The following is a 15,638-nucleotide window of genomic DNA, read 5'->3' as shown; positions in this document are numbered from 1 at the left end:
TTCTGATTTCCATGTATATCGCTACAATAAAAGGTCCCCAAGGACTAGGGCCATGTCTATTTGCTATACTTCACCATCCCAAGAACACAGGCTCACAGAATAAATGTCTTGATGAATCAATGAACAGATGAGGTAAGTGGGAGGGAAGCTCTATTCCATTAGGGCTGCTTATAGGAACCAGCATTAGCTGGGAAGAAGCAAGCAGATGAGGAGCAGTAAACCACACTGCTTGCTTAAAACCTATGACAACTGTCTGGCTTGGATGAGCAGAGACTCTGGGATGACTCCATCACTTCCTGGATGTCATTACTGGGGTGGACTGTACATCTGCTGTGCTCCAATTCAACTTCACGAATTCACCTTAGCATCTGAAAAAAGTCTAGCCAGTAACACAGAAGAACTGTCTGTCTGTGACTCCTGTGACGAATGGGGCTCTGAGAGTACACAACCACAAGGATATAATTGATCCCCAAGGCCTACTGCAGAATTAGTCATGGTCATTCAGTAAATGCTTAGGATGTTGGATCAACCAGAGTCTTCTGAAAAGTTGAAACCAGAAACTTAAACACTGAAGGCACAGCTTCATATTCACATTGGGGTATGATTTGTGAGCAAGAGAGAAACAATTCCTATCATCTTAGAATCACATGTTTTAGAGAGAATGTATAAACATTTTTTTGTTGTTGTTGTTGTTGAGTATTGATCTTACTCAGCTCATCATCCATTAGCTACAATTTGGGCTTATTCACCCCTGTAGCACTTGTTAACCACAGGACATTCAAAAAATTAATCTTGCTTGAAGGGGAGACGTAACACCATTTAGAATATTGACAAGAATATATTGAATGGGCTTTGTGGGACCCATGGATCTGAATGAGATGTTTCTGAAATAGGCCCTGACTGCTCTGTTTCCAAGAAGGTAACACTAATTGTTTGGTTTAATTGCTAATTTTCTGGTTCATCATTTCACTGCTATTTCTTTGAAATGACAGGTCCTATAGGGTATCCAGCAAATCATTTTCTCATATAAAGTACAAGGCTGGAGTTCATCATGGTTCCAATCACCAGTGAGATTTTTAGAGCTGAGCTGGTCAACTCCCATCTCATCATTAGTCCTTCAGTGTCTGGTTTGAGTCTTGAGACTTCTTGATCCCACCTCTGGCCTCCACAACATTTGATGCCTACTCAAGTTGTATCTTGAGCATTCACACTCACTGGTGCCTTCAAACTACAACTGTGATGATTCCAAATACATAGCTGTGACATCCTTACAATGTTGTAACACTTTCTGATTAAACTTTCATGAGAGGCAGAGAGCCAAGCATTCAAGTCCATGAACTGCTTTATAATTCTCTTTTATCCACTTTGTTACAGCCCAGCACACAAGACTGTAACATTTACAAAACCACAGCTGTCAAGGCAGTTGTTCCAGGAAAGAAGTCATTTTTTAAAAATACAATTATCAGAATGATTTAACTTTAAGAAATGAAATATACAGTGTCACTTGATTGTGGTAGTGGCTACATGAAGCCTTTATAATCTAATATGTGGGCCCTCATGGCCTTCGAGGTCCTTCTGCTTCATAGAGGAGAGCCTGCTTTCAGCACCTCTCAGGTTTTTTGGAAAGAGACATGGGTGAATAATACGAAATCAGAGAGAGAGATGGGCTGGAGGTGTACAGTGATGTTCTCTAAGACTTGGAAAGGACTCCTGGTAAATGTAATACTCAGTAAGTACCTAAGAAATAACAAGCCTCCTCATTGAAAAGTTGGGAGTTGTTGGTCCTTCATTCTAGGATATAAAGCATATAAGTTCAAAATTTCTTATGCAGCTGAAAATATGCTCAAAATTTCATTAAAGAAGATAAACATAGAATATATTAATGCTGGTGACTTGATTGAATATATAATCGAATATATAACACATCCAAATCATAAAAATAAAATCTTACACACACACACACACACACACACACACACACACACACACACACTATCCTTTGAAAACTTTTATACCACCTAAAAGAAAATCTGTGTGTGTATGTGGGGGGGGGGGTTGCGTTTGTGTGCGTGCATGTGTGTGTGTATGCGTGTGCCTGTATATGTGTATCTACACTCCTCTGTGCATTAGACGTGTCTGCTTTAAGCAAGTTGTTTTTAACTACAGATAATGAATTTGTGCAGTGGAATTGAAAGAATACTCACATGCCTTAAAGAAACAATAAAGGGTATACTTCAAAATCTGACTTGACAATGTGTAACTATTCTTAAGCTAATCACAATTATCTATATTCTAGTTCTCTATATTTGATTAAGAGTTTGCACTGCTCCTTGATAGGATTAACTTCAAAGAATAATTGCACGCCTTATTTTGTTTATTTATTTATTTTTAAGAATAAAGACTACTGTTTTATTTTCCCAGGTAAACTCAGAAATTCAGACTGTCTGATCTGATAACACAAATAGATGTAAGCATGGTAACTATATGCTTATTTACATACTCATACAATAAATGCATACAACAGAGATACAAGATTAGCGACTCACAGACATTCCTAAAGAAAATGTTGCTCACTGTATATTATTCTACACTCATAGTCGGACACTCCTTTAATTCATTCACAGCAAAGACCTTTTGTAAGTTGTTGCACACATCCACAGAAACCTTCTGGCTCCCACATTCCTTGTGCCCCTATCTCTGCACCTGCTCCCCTTGAGCGCACCCCCACAAAAGAGCAAAGGGCTCTTACCTGGCTGAAGCTCTGGGTGGCAGCTCGGGCTTGTGTGCTGCGTGCTGGGAGCTGAGAAGGGGCTGTGTCACCCAGGGCCAGGGTCTGGTTGCTATGGTAGCTGGCTGGATACTGGAAAGACCCTTCAGGTTTGGAACTGAGCTGAAGTGCACTCTGGGAGAGCAGGCTGGGCCCTGCGTTGAAAGTCATTTAGAGCAGTCAGTGACAGTCTCAATGAAGCAGAAATGACATGTATTATTTATTGAGAGTAGCCTGGAATTATCACATGCACATGATTCCAGGCGTCTGGATTCTGAGAACTAAAATGACCATAAAATTCAGCTCCAGATGAGGTTGTGTGAGTGGTGAGTGTGTGTGTGTGTGTGTGTGTGTGTGTGTGTGTGTGTGTGTTGGGTGTGGCTTAAAAGTTCTCAGAGGAGTAGATTTTTCAAATGATCTCATCCTGACCTACATAGAGATATTTCTTATGAAGCAAATTAATCAAGTAGTTATTTTTGGATCAGACAATATCAGAAACAGAAATAATGTAAAAAATTCACCTTTTTGTACATTTTAATTGCATTAATATAATTATATCGCCCACTTCCTGACAGGCATGCTAAAACACTCAAAACCTTCTGAACAGTGACAGATTTCATTGTATAAATAATGATGTAATACCACAGTGCCAGAGAGCAGACAGTGTTTAAAATATTAATAGCTGTTCATACAATGTAGGATTCACCGTGGTCTCATATAGTCCCTGCTGACTAGTTATCGTTGCCATCACAGCAATGCTCAGCAAGAGAACAAAGAGAAAGATGTGATGTTTAGATTGACATTGTTAACCAAACAGGAGCTAGATAACAATGAGGACCCTAAGAGGTAGACATGGATCTCCCTAGAAAGAGGAAATAGATGAGATCTACTGGGTAAACGGGGGGGGGGGGGGCGTGGTGGAAGGTAGAAGGTGGGGATGGGTGATGGGAATATGAGGGATCTGGTTGGTTGAGTTGGGTGTAGGGTGGGGGGAGAATAATGAAAGAGATATATTGATAGAGGAAGCAGTTATGGGTTAAGGAGAAACTAGGTGCCAGGAAACTCCTAGAAATCCATAAGGATAACCCTTGCTAAGACTCCTAGCAATAGTAGAGAGGATACCTGAACTGTCTTTCTCTTGTAATTAGATTGATGAATATCCTAATCTTCATCTAGAGCCTACATCCAGTAAGTCATGGAAGCAAATGCAGAGATCCATAGCCAAGCACTGGACCGGGCTCCAGGAGTCCAGTTGAAGACAGGGAGCAAGGGAGGATCAAGAGCATGATGGGGTAACCCACAGAGACAGCTGATCTGAGCTAGTGGGTGATGGGGATGTCTTCTGTATATATGTTTCTCTTATTGGTTGATGAATAAAACCCTGTGGCAAACGAGGCAGGAAGTATAGGTAGGGCTAGGAGACAAAGAGAATTCTGAGAAACATAGGTGGACCGAATTATGGTGCTGCCAAAGGAATAACACAATGCCGGGCATTAATGGGTAAGCCACAGCTTTGTGGCAATGCATAGATTGATAGAAATGGGTTAATAATTAAGACAGAGTTAGCCAATAAGAATCCCTAGCCAATGGCCAACAGCTTTATAATTAATATATCATCTGTGTGTTTATTGGTGCTCAAGGGCAGTGGGACCCTGACCTTAAAATTTAGTCACAGTTGGCACACACAATTTGGCTTTATTTTCTTGTATTTTACTTATATTGAATTCTTGCAAGAGTTTGTACATTTTATTTTAGGAAAAAAAAAAGTAAACTCAAACTTAATATTCACTTTGAGAATTGAAACACTCACTGAGAAGTAAGATTATGCTAGTTTCCCTTGTGTGTGTTTGAGGTGGCTGATGCAGGAACAGTATTAGAAGAGCCAGAACTTGGCAATACCAATGTCTTTGCAGCATGGTAGGAAGTAAGTTCTTCATTCATACAGAGTAATAGAACATATGGCCTACAGGACAGTCATGGAACATCCTTAATGCTTTCTTTGCTCCTTAAGATACTAGTATTGTCTCTGTAAGTGGGAAATCACAGGATTCTTATTTGTCTTTAAACATGGCCTTCTTTTTCAAATGAAACCCTAGATGTGACAAGGACCATTCTTTGGTAACTATAACATGCCTATTTTTAGGAGTGTTCCTTCACATGATCCATGTCATTTAGGGTCTCTGCCTTCCTCATCCCCTGTTGGCTTTTCGAAACAACATGAGGATACCATTCTAAATTGTGTTTCCATTAAGTCCCAACCATATCATGAAAGGCTCTACAAAAGCACAAGCACAACTGTTTTCTTTTAACATGGAACAGAGTCCCAAGGAAACAGTACACATCAGGCAGTAATGTTTTCAACAGCTTGCAAAAAGACGATGTCATCTGTTTTGACAGTATTGCAAGCTTAGTCACCAGAACGATGCTGCCTCTATGCAGAGATGCATCCTCTTTCATTCAGGGTACCAGAAGTCCACTATCCTGATGGCAGTGGCGGAAATTGCCAGGCACAGCAGAGTCAACAGCTGGCCTCTGCGTTCTTGACAATGGGCAGGCAGAGGTCTGGAGGAGCTTTTGTAAGCACAGCAGGAAACTCTTTGAGGTAGTGATCCATGGGGGCTACCTATAGAGAAGAAACAGGGTCCTCCCTGGAAGAGCAGTGTTGAGCTTTGGCCAAGTGCTTTAGTTCTGGCCCTCAGTGAAGACCACAATGCAGAGAGTGAATGTGGTAAAAGTGGAATGGCTTTTTCTTGATAGTCACTGACCTATCAGAAACAGGAGCTTCACTCTGTTTTAGACTGTTACTTCATGCAGGATAGTAGATGGGCACATTACATCATGCACTGGGCACAGCTTACTCCCACAGTGTACCTCAAGGGCAAGGACGGTTATGGAAGACACACAACAGCGCACAGAGTTGGGAATCTCAACTGAGTAAAATAAAGCAGAAACTTTAACCTTACATCATTTAACATAATCCATAAAGCAAAATGCCCACATGTTCTAATTATTTGTCTTTTAAGAGAGCATGTGAATCTGCTCCAGTGAACTTTTCCTGACTAGCAAGTTAAATAATATTATGTTTCATGAATTTAATGCAATTATCTCCACAAACATACAAATGTTCTTTATAAAGGATTTTCAAATAAAAACATAAGGTTCTTTTGCCAAAAAAAAAAAAAAAAAAATGCAATTGAACTTATGGCTTATCTGCCCCTGAGAAATGCATCATGGGTAATCAAACCTGCTCATCTTTTATAGAATCAGTCATTTATTTGATCAATACTCAATGAAAACAAAGTGAGACTCGCTATCTCATTATCCCTCTAATACATCTCAAGCCCTGAAACCAAGATGTGCTCTGACAACGATAATTGCAGCAACAAACAGTATCATAACATCACAACACTGATATGTCACCTGCCAAGGACAAAACAGTCGGGACAATAGCCCAGACCCTGTGTGCACTGTACAATGAATTTTTTTCCCCACTGTTCATTAGGCTTCAATTCAACAAGATTTTTTTTTTTTAGTTTTGGAGGACATGCATACATGAGAATATAAAAAAATAAAAAAAAATCACACAACATCCCTAAATCACTTTATAATGGAAATCAAAATGCATACAAATTTCCGTTAGTTGATTAATGTGACTGTGCAGTGAGGAAGAAAAATATAAACTTGCCAAAGATTTTTAAGGCATTTAGTTTAGATATTTGAATTATATGTCCCTCCTCTCTCTAGGACTCTTGGATTTCTATGTAGGCTTTCTTGGGCTAGAGGCAAACTTAGGTAACAATCTTGAGGCCATGGAGTGTATATACTGGTCAATGATGGGATAATGAGGAAGAATTTGTGAGAGAAACACAAAACATTTTCCCCCTTAAGTTGCATGGTTGAAAATATTGTCTTCTGTGCTAATAACTGCACCAGAAGATATCTGATCTCCTAGCAGTCCAGGATTATAATTTCTGTCTTCACAGAAAACCGAAGACATGATCTGGGAGTGCATTTCTAGAAACCTGGGCTGGGAAGTCAGGACTGAGCACTGTATTTTACGTTTTCATTGTTCCCAGAATGTGAACAGAGAGGGACAGGAAGAACTAGAGCTGGGGTCTCAGGCTTAGTGGCTGAAGATGGAGCCTGAACCCCAGTCTTATGTTTCCACATCCAGGAAGTGCTGCCCTTTAAACCAAAACATTAAGTCTCATGTACACATTCACAAAATAAGGATGAAATAGTCTACAAAACAGACAGCAGAAGTCTTCATTTCTCAGATTATATCATTTCCCCAGTGAACTGCTACTTCTGGGTCCCAACAGGGGCTGGAAGAGCTGACTGCCTACTGCTGATTTAAGAGACTCAACATCAGGAAGTACAAAGGCTGAAATATTAATTTATACATAGAGCTTTAGACCCACTTAGAGGCCATATTAACACAGATACCATGATACACAGTCAGTTTCTCATGAAATTAACTGGGTACTCTAAGAGTATCTATGATGATGTATGGTTGAGCATGTATGTATGTTTGCAGGTTTAAGGAGAGCTTCTCTGGAATTAAACTATATAGTGTGCAATAACACAGAGAGGCGAGAGGTCGACTAAGTGACATTTGCGAGTCATCAAGTAAGTCACAACAATGTAAGTAAAATGACGGGGTATGTATTGAAAAAAAAAAATCAACCCAGAAGCAGAAGCCAGCACATGTGGGGCTCGTCCTCCTACACAATTCCACAGCCACAGGTGCCGCTGCGGGTCGGAGTGACAGCAATAGCAGGTCCCGAGAACTGCAGGGCACACTTGGCACCTATTACAAAGTGAAGTTTCAAATAGTCTCAGCAAGGAATAGTATTATCAGTCTCTCTGCTGCTGAGGGAACCGAAGAGTCCCCCAGGTGAGGTGACTCAGTAAGTGGGTACCACTGGGGGAGGGGGTTGTCAAACATTGCTGTCTAGCTCCAGGAGTGCACTTAACCAAGACCTTGCCTTATCTTGTTGCTTCACATTTTAATCTCTTCAAATGTGATTTTGAAAATTCTTCACAGACTTCAAGATTTTATGTGAATTATTTTATACCACAGTATTATATTATTATTATTATTATTATCATTATTAATTATCTACTTGTCCAATTACAGAGCCACATGCTGTGCTAATTATAAACCCAGAGTGGGGACATGTCATTGCGCTGTTTCACATATTATTATTATTATTATTATTATTATTATTATTATTATTATTTAACACTTTTGTTTTGTGGGTGGGGGTACCTAATGCACCATTCAGCAAAGTGGCCTGCAGCACTAAAAAACAAAATTAAACACAAGCAAACATTTATTGTCACATCCAAGAGTCGAAAAGCTAAATTTTTTTGTCATTGGGAGAAAGTTGTTCTTGTTTTATTTTCAACCTGAAATTTCTTTCCCTGCTAACTGTGGAGCTCATTCTCAAATGTCAAATGCTTAAATATCACCTCCCAGAACCTTTCTCTGATGGCCAACCGCCCAGGGAAAATTAACCCTGTCCTGCCATTATACCTTAATTCTCTATAGACCCAATTCCAAGAAAGGTTAATAGTCCAGCAGACACATGTGTACTGTAGGAACGATAAAAGGTTCTTGGAGCAGGGATGAGAGCTGAAACTATAGAAGTGGTTGTGCCAGTGCCCAATGAGCTAGCATGGGGTACATTTATGAAATCACAGGCATCTAAAGTGACAGCAGGGTGCTGCTGAGTGGCAGTAGGGAAAAGAGACTGGGGACCCTTTGCAGTGCAGACAAAGTCATCTGTGTTGATTTCGAAATTTGCAGTTGAAGCAGGGAGACAAAGGGTGGATAGGGAGACATATATTTAAGGGACATGTACAAAGAACTCAGCAGACAGGGGAAACATTCCCAAAAGGATGATGAATGGCAGGAAGGTGTGTGCAATCCAGGTTGAGACTGCCTGGCTGTTTGAGTCCTGGAGTCTGAGAGGATGGTGAGAATTCACCTAAGGACCTTAAAGACACTTCAGACTCTAGTGAAACTTGGCTAGTAAAATATTTTAGGTCTGCAATAATTTCCCAAGTAATTAGAAAAACACACATAAAGAAAACTTTAGAGCAGAAGTGTGGTTGTGAAAGTCACCTGTAGAGGCATGTGAAGACCCAATAACTAGGGTAGGTCTTCAAAGGGCAGAGTTTATAAAGTTGATTTTAAAGAATTATTTACCATTAGGAAAACCCTAAGAGGACTGAGCAAGGCTTGAACAGGCAAACAAGGAGATATGTTTGTGAGACTGTTAATTTAGGATAATCAGCAGAAAAATAAACATGCAAAGGATGCATACCTTCAGGAAGGGGCATACCTCACACCTTTAGTTACATTTACACTTTTCAGGAAGATTTCAGGAAGAACAGAGACATGGTACAATCTGGAGTAACCTTTTTTTGTGAGATAATTTAATAAACTTATTTTTATGCAGGCCATGAAGAGTAATTGTACCAAATCTCACACACATCTGTAACAATGGAGAAACTGAAGCTCTTTTCTGCATTCTTGCTACTTGATATTTGGAGGAGGTTAAGAATGATCTGAAGAAGAACTTTGTTTGCTTTAAATGAGAGTAAACACTTACAACAATACCAAATAAGAGGGGTACGGGGAAGCTGGCTGATGGAAAATTCTAGATCGGGCTAAGTGAAGTATGAGATGGTGATTATGTACAATGGTGTTATTACAAATTACAAAATAAAGGAGAAGACTGATAATTATTTGCAAGATGATTATTACGGTTATAGTAACCACACATTGTTCTGCAGAATATAAACACTGACTTTGTTTAAAATGAACCATGCATCCTGTTTACCTATTGCAGAAGATTCTTCTTCCTGGGTTCTAAGAGAACCTGTCACTTTACCAAGATACTCAGAAGATGTACCTGGTGGCGCCAAGCTGGTTATTTTCACCCAGGACCCATTAGTAACTTATTTATGAGTTATCATTTGGAGAAGTTCCAGGGTGGAGGCCCTAGAATAGAAGATCAATCCATCCACCCCATCAAAACTTGACTAGAAGCTCCAGGGGCTTGTTACACAGCAGGCTTAAAGCCCACAGGGCAGCTCTGAGAGCAGAGAGGCATTTACATTCCATTTCCCTCTCTGTGTCTGGTTGATTCCAACGTGTGAAATGATTTATGTGAGAATTAAAACTTCAGTGGTCCCAAGAAGACTGGAGACTTTAAACTGACTTAAATTCAACAAATGTCACTGTCTTGCTGCTTTTGCAAGCCTGACTGATATAGAGGCATAGGCCCAAAGTTGGTAAGGGTCTTGCACAGTGCAACGTCCTTTAGGTCTGTACATGAAAGAGAAGACTGAGGAAGTGTGTTTGTCAAAAGCATAAGCCAAATATGTAATTTTAGTTTGCAATGCTCTGTAAAGAACATTATACAGCCCGGGAGTGGAACCATAGAGCAGTGATTTTACTTCCCATGTAGCTTCCAAATGCTCCTTTCTACACAAGATTTATCTTCTGGTTATTTACCATTAGGTATTACTATTGAGTGATGAGGAGAAAAATACTAAATACACCCAATAAGTTAATAATCTAATGAAAGCAGATTCATCTCTGCATACCAAGAATTTTGAAAAGAAATGAAAAATTAATGAAGGCCAGTTATGAAAGAGAAAAGACTTAAAATGAATCTAAAATTGCAGCAGCCTGTGTCTCTCAATGGTGGACTTGTCCCTGTCCCAGAGGTCTACATGGTTGCTTGTGAACTTTGACCCTATTTCTAATGATCCATCTTCTCACATAGAGATATATACTGATGCTATGTCATATCTCAATTCTAGTAGCTCTCAAACTTTCTGGTCTCTCAAACAAGTTGTACCCTTACATACTACTGAGGAACTATACCAGCAATGAATATGGATTATAAGCAGTGGTATTTGGTGGGATGTTTAAAACATATGACTAGTAAGGCTATTGGTAAAGCATGGAGACCAGTTGATCTGTTAGCATTGTGAAGACCGTTTGACTATGAGAGTTCTCTGCAAGAGTCTCAACAGATACCACTACCCCCCAAGAATTCCCAAGTATACTTTATATTTATATTTGCAGCTGAGGCACCAACCCCTCTCCATGTGAGAAGATATGAGAAACATGGAGTAAATCCACAAAGCAGCCATGTAGACCCCAAGGCTTTCTGTCTTGTTGAGTCTTGGTTTCCACCATGATAAACAGTGAAGAAAACACACGATCCCATTTCCCTTAACCATGGCTTTCATGTGCTTAACAAGTTTGATTCATATGTTTCATTTTCATTGCTATTATTTCTACCTTTGCTGTTAGTGTTCCTTCATGGAATTATGAAAAGTCACTCCACAAAATACATCCCACATTTAATACTATGAATCATATTGATATATGGTAGTATTTCATTTTCCAGCATTTTAATAACTTGATGTCTCAAAGGTTCTCATGTGAATTAAGTGTTCTAACAACAAAATGAAAAGGACAGACTGTAGATCTACAGTGAAGAATGAGTTCACAGTAACCACATTGCATACACTCTGTTTGGGTCCTGTCTGCTCTGAGTAGAATTCTATACATGATTGATTCCTGACATTTTATTATGCAGGGATTTGAAAGTTCAGAATTATATACATTTAAAAAAATCCTTCATATATGAGCTCTTATGAGCTTTCCACCGAATGGCAGAAATATCCACAATATAATAGAGTTCAAATTCATTAATACAATAAATAAAGACATAATCGTTCTCTTAAAATATATTAGACAACTTAATTTATGGTTAACTTATATGTCATTTTTATCCCAAGCTGTCCTTTTGTTTCTGTATGTGTCCAGCTTTAGTTTTGATTTTGACGGTCAGTACTTTTATTAGTTATTGGCTGAGATATCATCAGCCTGATATCTCATATCTGTTTGTATCTCCAAGGATGCATGAGTTAAATGAAGTTCTTGATCCATGTTCATTCAGGCCAAGCCATGCAGAATGCTGAGAAGCTAATGGCTCCTAGCATCATCAGTAAATTGTTCTTGTTCCTATGCTCTGTTTCATTTAACTAAAATTAAGCCGTCTTTCTACAGACTCAGTGACACATATGTGTATGAGAAAATGGCATGGTGGCAAAGGTTGTTCATGTTTTGCATACTGTTCAGGACAGTGTTTTTAAAAAATACAGTTGGAAAATATTTAGTATATCTGGGTATTTACTACTCATCATGGAATTCTGAAGAGAAGATTACTATAATTTAACATTTATTTTGAATCAGTACTTGGGAAGAAAAATAACAAAAGCTTTATATATAACAAATTGAATACTCCATGGTCAGGTATGCAAATAACTTCCTATTTAATATATTTTTCCAGGCTGATTTAGTCTTATTTAGTGTTGTTTCAGTCCCCTTTGAGTGGGGATTAGGAGACTCAAGGGCAGGATGCCAGGTTCAATTTAGCATTAGCTAGTTCACAGCTATTCTAGCTAATGAAGCCATTGATTGAATAATCACAAGGGACTCCCCAAATCTGATGTGCTTTCACTAATTAGATGGATGTATCCAAGAGCGCAATATCTATGTGCTGTTTCTAGACCAAGAGCATTCACACTGGATACTATTGCACTACACAGTAGACCACTATGCTTGCTAAACTTTTGACCTCCATACTCACTGCTTTCAATCCCTCCATTGACAAGGGGCCCAGCACTTGCTGGATCTGGCAGAAGTGCGGGTGGGGTGAGGTGGGGATGTAGGAAAGGAGCAAGGAGGTTAGGTTTACCAGTACTGCATTCTTTCTGCTTGACTCTGCTTCTACCAGTTCTAGCAAGTTGCTTCAGGTTCAAGAGTGGTGACAGCCTCTGTCAGTTTGTTACTAATTCCCGGGAGTTCCAGCTTGTACTGTCTGCTCCTTTAATCTTGCCTATGGCTTTGTAAACAGCCTCTTAATTAAATTGCTTTTAGTTAAAGTCCTTTGGATAGAATTTTTATCTTATCTGATCACTAATTGCTAGACATAAGGGGAACAGACATTTTAATTTTCAGATCCTTTCAACACTTGACATTAACAATATATTGATATCCTCAATTATAGTTATGTGTCCGATATTTTCAATTTTCCCCTAAATTTTATACAGTGACTTTAGTCTCCAAGTGCTTCTAAAATTGTTATGAGCAAATTTCTTTCCTACATTGCTGTGGCTCAGAATCTTTTGGCACAGAAATTTGGGTGCTGCTTTCATATATATATGAATATCATATATATGATATATATTAATATATATGATATATATATATATATATATATATATCATACATCCCAAATTAGAAAACAGCCAAATAGCAATCAACATTTCAGAGAACAAAGAAATTGTAATATATTTTTACAATGTAACCCTATTTAGTACAGAAAAAGTTAACTAGTGTTTTGTAACAGAATGAGCAAATCTCACAGTTGCAATGCAAAGTTGATGTGAGTGCACTTGTATGGAATGCAGAAAAGCAAACACAGGTCTGAAGAGCAGCTGCCTTGTTAGCAGACAGTTTGCTTTTGCTACTTTTCCTTTCTTTAGAGCTGGATACCAGAGCTTAGGTGAAAATCTTAACTATCTTGAATCAGGCTACTCAGTACATTATAGAAAGTATCTAATCTTCCTTAAAACACAGAGAAAGTGTGAATTTTTATCAGTGAATGTGAACTTTTTATCTGATGTTTTTAATTTCTCTCTGATTCTTCATTTCAAAATTTCCTAGTTAGGTATTTTTATAATAATATGACAAAAGCTGAAAATATATTCAATATGTTGATTTTTCAAATATTTTCTTACTTGCTATTTATTAATTGAGATAGAAACTCATATAATCCAGGCTGGCCTCAAACTCACTCTGTAGTCTTGACTTTCTGATTCTCCTATCGCCATATAGTATTGAGATTCAGATGTGCACCTCCTGAGGGACTGAAGCCTAGGCTCTGTTCATGCTGCCTAAGCAGTCTGCAATGCAACCACTTCCACACCCTCTGCTTATCAATTGGTAAGTAAGGTCTACTTTTCTTGTACTTTTTCTTTTATCATTCAATCTCAGTGTGCACTGACAAGGTCAAATTAATACTTTTATTTATTGCTTTTATTTTTTTATTTAATGCATTATTTTACATGTCAATCCCAGTTCCTTTCCCTCCCTCCCTTTCTCCCTCTGTCCTTTTCTTCCTCCTTCCCTCCCTCCCTCCTTCTCTCCCTCCCTCCCTCCCTTTTACCCTCTCTGCCCCCTCACATGCACCCTAACCACTCTCCCCTCCCATCTCTCCACCCCAATTCCACATGTAGGGGAATGCCATCCAGGTGGATTATATAAATCTGTCAAGTCATGTGAAGTAGGGACTAGGGCTTCTCTCCTGTTTCTAGGTTAAGGGAGTATCCCTCCATGGGGGTTGTGTTCGCAAGGTCCTTTTGTACCCCAGAGATACATCCTGGCTCCACTGTCTGAGGTCCCTTAGACTGCTCAGTCCTTCTGGCTGAGACCCATATTCAGGGGGGCCTGAGTCAGTCCCATGCTGGATTCGCAGCTATCAATCTGGGGGCTCATTAGCTCCTCCTTGTTCAGGTCAGCTGTTTCTATGTGTTTCTGCAACCTGGTCTTGTCCTCTCTTTCTGCATCTGGGTTCTAGTTCGACTCAGTGTTTAGGTGTGGGTGTTTGCTTCTGTTTCCAACAGGTATTAGATGAGGGCTCCATGGATAAGTTAGTTGTTGATCTCACTATCCGGGAAGGGCATTTATGGTAGCCTTTCCACGGTTGCTCAAATTGTTAATTGGCAGCAGACTTGTAGGTCTCTAGACCTTTCTTTGGGTTCAGTTTTCTCTTCAAACCAATATTGGCTCCCTCTTTTATGTTCTCTCTCTCTCTTTCTCTCTCTCTCTCTCTCTCTCTCTCTCTCTCTCTCTCTCTCTCTCTCTCTCTCTCTCTCTCTCTCTCTCTTTCTCTCTCCTGTCTTCTATTCCTACCCTGGCTCAATCTTCCTAGTCACACGTGTTTTCCTCTCCTCCCCCTCTCTTTCTCCTACTTCTCTCTCCATTCACTGCCCTCCCCCTACTTCCCCTGTGCTCTGGGTGACTTGTCCTTTCCCCCTTCTGTGAGGGACTTTCTATGAATTTTATTTTTGAGATTATAATGACATCATTTACCCTTTCCTCCCTCCAAATCCTTACATATACCTCTCCTTGCCCTTTCAAATTCATGGCCTGTGTTTTTATTAATTACCATTACATTCATGTATACATATATTTTGAAATATAACCTGCTCAGTCTGTATCCTGTTACCTTTTGTATGTTTTTCAGGGTTAATCATTAAGTTTTGAATTTTTGTCTTAACACTCAGACCCTATGCTGTTCTATTTCATTCCTTTGTAGTGCTCCATTCACTCCATCTTTATGAGGGAAAACAGATTTGATATCTCACTGCCCTCTTTAAAATCCTGACTAGGTCTATTTTTTTTTTTTTTTGATCCTGGCATCACCAAGATATTGTGTGTTTTGAAAGTGTGATTTGTGAAATTTTGCTAAAATCAGTCCACAGGACTTTATTAATAAAGGATTCATTGCAGTGTCTGTACTCTTTATTTCTAAGCATCAATTATTCTAAGTGAAAAACATAACTCTATATGAATAAATCTTTAAATACCATAGACATAACACAATTTAAATATAGAAAAAGTTGTTGCATATAACTTTGATATAGTACAGAGTAGTTAAAAGGGATTATATAATACGGAAAACCTGTCTTGTTATATAATTGGGCCATGAAGACCTCTCCCAGAGATGACCCATTGTGACAGTTAAGTTTAAGACAGTTGTTGTGTTGGTTA

At 39.0% G+C, this 15,638-nt stretch overlaps 1 protein-coding gene across 1 annotated transcript in view; it reads right to left on the bottom strand.

The window, feature by feature from the left end:
• The window catches only part of Ctnnd2 (catenin delta 2), a 791,514-nt gene that overhangs the window by 370,567 nt on the left and 405,309 nt on the right, over positions 1-15,638 (bottom strand). The window contains exon 6 of the mRNA XM_051182606.1: positions 2,750-2,922. Coding sequence (XP_051038563.1) covers positions 2,750-2,922 — 173 coding nt within the window. The remainder of the gene's footprint in view (positions 1-2,749; positions 2,923-15,638) is intronic.

This window comes from Phodopus roborovskii, unplaced genomic scaffold, assembly GCF_943737965.1.
Source record: "Phodopus roborovskii unplaced genomic scaffold, PHOROB, whole genome shotgun sequence".
Lineage (NCBI taxonomy): Eukaryota > Metazoa > Chordata > Mammalia > Rodentia > Cricetidae > Phodopus > Phodopus roborovskii.
The sequence above is the reverse complement of the archived record's forward strand: the minus strand, read 5'-3'. Positions and strand labels throughout refer to the sequence as shown.